The sequence below is a fragment of the Condylostylus longicornis genome, unplaced genomic scaffold, assembly GCF_029603195.1.
Source record: "Condylostylus longicornis isolate FDR11 unplaced genomic scaffold, ASM2960319v2 ptg000126l, whole genome shotgun sequence".
NCBI lineage: Eukaryota > Metazoa > Arthropoda > Insecta > Diptera > Dolichopodidae > Condylostylus > Condylostylus longicornis.
Window position 1 is genome coordinate 822445 of NW_026578094.1, and position 5075 is coordinate 827519.

Sequence of the window (5075 nt, forward strand, 5' to 3'; positions counted from 1 at the left end):
GGGGCCATTTATGGCTCCAGTGAGCGTATAGACTAAGGAGATTGCTTAGTGAGTCTCGGAACCTTGGCCAATCAGTCCGCCTGCGGTTCCTGAAAGTCTGAAAAGGAGAATTGTGTCTAGCAACGAATTCAAATTCTATATAGCGATGGTCCGAAAAGGAACGCTCTTGCGATACTTTCCAGTTCGTAACCGAGCCAAAAATATTTTGTGAGGCAATGGTTATGTCTATAACGTCCTGCCTATTTTTAGTAACTAATGTGGGCTCTGAGCTTCTATTACATAGTGTTAGATTAGTACTCAAGATAAAATCAAAAAGTGACTCTCCTCTAGCATTGATATCCGAGGTTCGCCAGATCACGTGATGTGCGTTGGCATCGCTCGCAATGATGAGACAAGTGCTAAGAGACCGCGCCCTTCCATCAGGTCTCTCAGATTGCTAGGTGGAACCATCCCCTGAAAATCATAGGGCAGGTATACTGAGGCCCACCAGGAGGTCCTGCCACCGACCTCGAGACTGACTGCAGTCAAATCTTCACTGCTGTAAAGAGGCAACAGAAAAGCATTTAAGTTTGTTGCTATAAAACAGCTTATAGTTCGCCGTCTTGAGTCCGCAGATCCTTCCACCTGCCAGCCAGGGTTCCTGGACCAGAGCTATGTCTTCTCCGCCCTTTTGTAGGCGGAGAAAGTGCGCAGCCCATGCCGCTTTAGAGTGGTGGAGGTTGATCTGAATTATTCGAAGCATTACTGCTACATTACAGCAGGGTTCCCTCCAGGTCTAGATGCATGACGTCGTCGTCGGTCAGATCCGACCCATCCAGCATTTCTGCTTCTGATGAAAGTGGTGTCTGAACAGACGCCTGTGCAGTTTCCTCACTGCTCTGGACGACCGCAGGCTCCCGTTCCGAGACTGGCCCTTTGTCGTCCTCCGGCTTATGGGTCCCCTCCACCTTAGTGTCCGTTTTGTACACCTTTAGTGTTATAGAGGAAAACCCATAGTTGACCACAAACCCCTGCTTCTCCAGAGAAGCCAGCGATTCTTTATTCAATAAAACGAGTCCCTGTCTATAGTCGCCCTTCTTATCTTCAAACTTGGCCACTCTCCAGTTGGCAGTTGGCAGGTTTATGTTTCCCCGCTGGATCATCTTTAAGATTCTTTCAATGTCTGATAGCTCAGCAGGAATCCAGGCACGAGCTCGCGGTCTGCTTGGGAAATCTTCCTTTGCAAAGACCGCGAGTCCCGCGCCGGACCTGATTTCTCCAATCCTCACTATAGCCTTTGTGTATAGGTCCAGGGACCTACTGTCTGCACAGGCCACAAGTTTCATACATCCCTGGTGCCAACCTTGGTCTCTGCGCCAGGGATATGGGCCTGGATTTTCGCTCATGATTTGAGAGAAGTTTGCATAAGCCGACTCTCCACTCCTTTCCGGCTTTTTATGAGTATCAGACTCATCGATGTTTTTTTTGTTTCTTTTCTCCATACTAGTCCCACGAGTTGCAAAGAAAGGAAGTCCATCTAGGCAGTGATCCGACCTAGACAAAGCTAAATAATCCGGAGAGCGCAAGGTATCCGGATACTCCGTTCGCGACTGGGCTATTTGTTTGGGCCAAACTGATTATCGGAACGGGTCGTATAACACCTTAATCCGGCCCAGGGAAATCTGGGAGTCAATAGATGGGATATGTTGGGACAACGGATGATTATCATTTGGTTTCAGGTCTCATCTGGGGATGTTTCCCGAGACTCCTTGACCCTACTCGGTCCCTACACCGCGGCGAGGTAGATAATCGTGTAGAAGAATTTTGCAATAACTTTATTTATAATAAATTTTTAATATGGTAACAAACCTAGCATTCGCAATGTTCTACCTCTTCATTTTCATTATCTAATATTTCAAAGAAAAATAAACTCATTCTGTTTTTCAATTAAAAATTTAATTATTTCGAAGCACGTTATTTAATTTTAACTAAATGAAATAACAAAACTGTTATTATCGTTGAAATTTTTACAGTAAAAATTTATCTGACGCACACCGGTTGCAAATTTTAGACTTCTGCAGTAGCAAAACTTTATTTGAACGATATCGAATAAATGGCCAGAACAAGGCCTAGAAGTGATACTATTATATGTAAAAGAGTTGACAACCTGAGGTCTTTAGAACTTTTTGTACGATCCGCTACACGATCAAAATATTTTTTGGAAAAATCAACAATGTTAGAGCGTGAAAGTGATAAAAATGCTCTCTAACAGAAGGATAGTACGGAAACTTAATCCCCACTTCTTACTAGGAAGTGTAGCGTTCTTTTATTTTGCTGGCTTGCTGCTATGTTGATTTGAACATTTTGAATATAAACACGTTGGAATTTACAACCGTATGACGATCCGCTACAATAGGTTATGAAAAGTTTGTTTTTTTAATTTATTGGTAAAATAAATTGTGTTTTATTGTAGAGAAAATTAATAAAATACCAATAAGAAAAATTAAATAAAAAAATTAATTAAAAAAATTTTACATAATAACTATTATTTGCGCAGATTCTATAAGGTTATTAAAAGAATTTAATTTGCGTCGCGAATAAACACAAAAATGAATTTGATAAATATGAGTCTCAATTCTGTTTAGGCTACTTTAGAATGTGAATTCCGTATAAATTTTCCGTGTCTTCAATAATGCGCTTACGACGTAAACTTAAAGTATTACATTTTAGTGTTTAAAAGTTTAGTAAAAGCTCTTGTACATTCTTGTACATTGTACATTTTTCCAAAATGCGTTTTATACGTAGTGGATATTGGTTATACATAATGTTGCCAGATATAACTAATTAAATAAACTAGGACTTGTTTTCAGCAAAAAAGTGCTAGTTATTAAGTTTTTTTCTCAAAGTGCAGCATAATTTCAAAGGCTTTTACTAAACTTTTTAGTCATAAGCGCATTATTGAAGTCACGGAATGTCCCGTCTTCTGAAAGAGGTTGCTAATCCCTGTAATAAAAGATTAAAAATTTGAGAACATATACCTACGTCTAGTTTTAACTAACACTTTTTATTTACATCTAATTTGGTTTAACAATAAATTAACTTTATGTCAAAGTTTTTTCATATCCAATATATCTACGTTCTCCTTCTCATCCTTTACCCATTCAGCTCGTACACAACGCCCACAACAGCCAGCTTTAGGTTTATTATCACAATCCCCAGCTGCAGGTGGTTTAAAGCTGGGTGTCCAAGGTCCTAAACTATTAAATGCATAAAAATCCATTGGATATGCATTATTAGGATCTAGACTATTAGGTGTCCATTCAACATCATTTAACATTACTGAAAGCTCATATGGATTCAATAATGGCTTTTTAAAGGCGTTACCCCAATCAATACTTAATCGTGGACAAGCTATTTGTACAAACGCGTCAATATTTTTCAACAGGCTGAGTTTTGATGGAAATATTTCCGACAATAATATGACTATGGTTTCATAACCCTTTAATCGGATTCGTTTTTCTAAAATTTGCAACACCTTAGTAGATCCTTGTCGGCCTAATGTTCCCAAAATTATCCCAATTATCCTAGCAGTTTTTGATTGTTTAATCTGCTCATGTCTTATACACTGCATTTTCTTATGATTATACTTCTCAATGGTAATTTTTTTTTCATATGGATCGTACTTATATGCCTTAATTTTCGGATTAGCAATCATAATGGCTTCTAAATGAAATCTTCCATCTCCGACATATATTATTGTTTTAACGATGTCTATAAAAGAATGTTTACTAATTGTTGTAAAGTTTATTAAAAAGTTAATACTAAACACCTACCAGGAAGACTTGGCGCAGTACACCCCAAAATTTCTCCAGGACTCAATGGTTTTGATTGTGGTACTATTATCTCATACCCTAAATTTCTTAAATCGGAAGCTACTGCTTGCAAAGTAGTTACAAACTGAATTGTACTAACCAGTGCTATAGCACCTTTTTTCGTTTTAAAGTTTAACTTTACAGTTTCCCGAAAATGTAGTGGATCTATTTTTATGTCCACAAATACATATAAAACTTTTAAAAACTCCGTTTGATCTATGGGAATTAGACAACTATGACCATAATGTACCAATAAATCAACTCTCAAAGCTTTGGCAGAAAAATCATCAACACAGCAAGCCCCATAAGTAACATCGCCCATAATTACCGTATCAGCATCCGTAAAATGTTCGATTATATCAGCAATTGTCAACGAATACATTAGCAACCCTTCTGGCATTTGTAAAGCAACGCGTTTTGCATTCAACTCCTTAACTCTCCAAATAGTTTTGTGAATCTCAAAATTGTAATTAGCTGGAAGGCAACTTATAGCGTTGTTTAATTCCACATTTTCTAAAAGCTCTTGAGGAATTTTACTAATTTTAAATTTAGGATTGAAAATCTTTTTTGGCTTTGCTCGAACCACAATGGGCAATTGCGGTAAGTTTTCTACATCAAGCATATTGCTGTTTTTAGTTGCAAATCTATTTTTTATTAGCTTTTATCAATTTATATAAATATATATTTTAAAATTTAAGAAATTTACAGTATTTAAAATATAAAAACTTTTCAAACTAATTTTTTACTTGATAGTTTTGTGGCGAATAGTAGAAATTGGAAACATTTGTTTCCTACATGAACAAAACACAGCGCTAGTAAATTAATTGACATTCAATATAGTTTTGCTCACGTACACCAAATTTTTTTATTTTTTTACAATACGACGTCTATCGGGCGTTACTCGAAAATATTTGGTTTTCCAATTTAAAATATTTAAGACCAGACTATATTATATCTGGCTAATTTACTCGCCAAGTGAGAAAAAAGTGAGTAACTATCGTATATTTGTATAATGTAATTTTCGACAGAGAAGACTTTCACTTTGTTTTTAAAGGTGATAATTTGAGAGAAATTCAAAAACCCTATTGAAAAAATCAGTAATTGGTAAAAGGAAATATCCATTAGAAAAAGTGAGAATTCTGATTTGAAAGTGTATAAAAAGGGAAAAGAAAAATCGAGATAGACAATTAGGCTGTTATTGAAAATATTATATACATATATGAT

The 5075-nt window shown here is 36.7% G+C and overlaps 1 protein-coding gene across 1 annotated transcript; it reads right to left on the minus strand.

The window, feature by feature from the left end:
• Positions 1 to 3032: 3032 nt before the first annotated feature.
• LOC129614894 (2-(3-amino-3-carboxypropyl)histidine synthase subunit 1) lies at positions 3033 to 4777 on the minus strand. Its single transcript, XM_055529854.1, has 2 exons — positions 3813 to 4777; positions 3033 to 3750 (listed from the first exon to the last, which is right to left on the minus strand). The coding sequence occupies exons 1-2, from the start codon at positions 4471 to 4473 to the stop codon at positions 3086 to 3088; spliced, it is 1326 nt and encodes a 441-aa protein (XP_055385829.1). The 5' UTR covers positions 4474 to 4777; the 3' UTR covers positions 3033 to 3085.
• Positions 4778 to 5075: the final 298 nt, after the last annotated feature.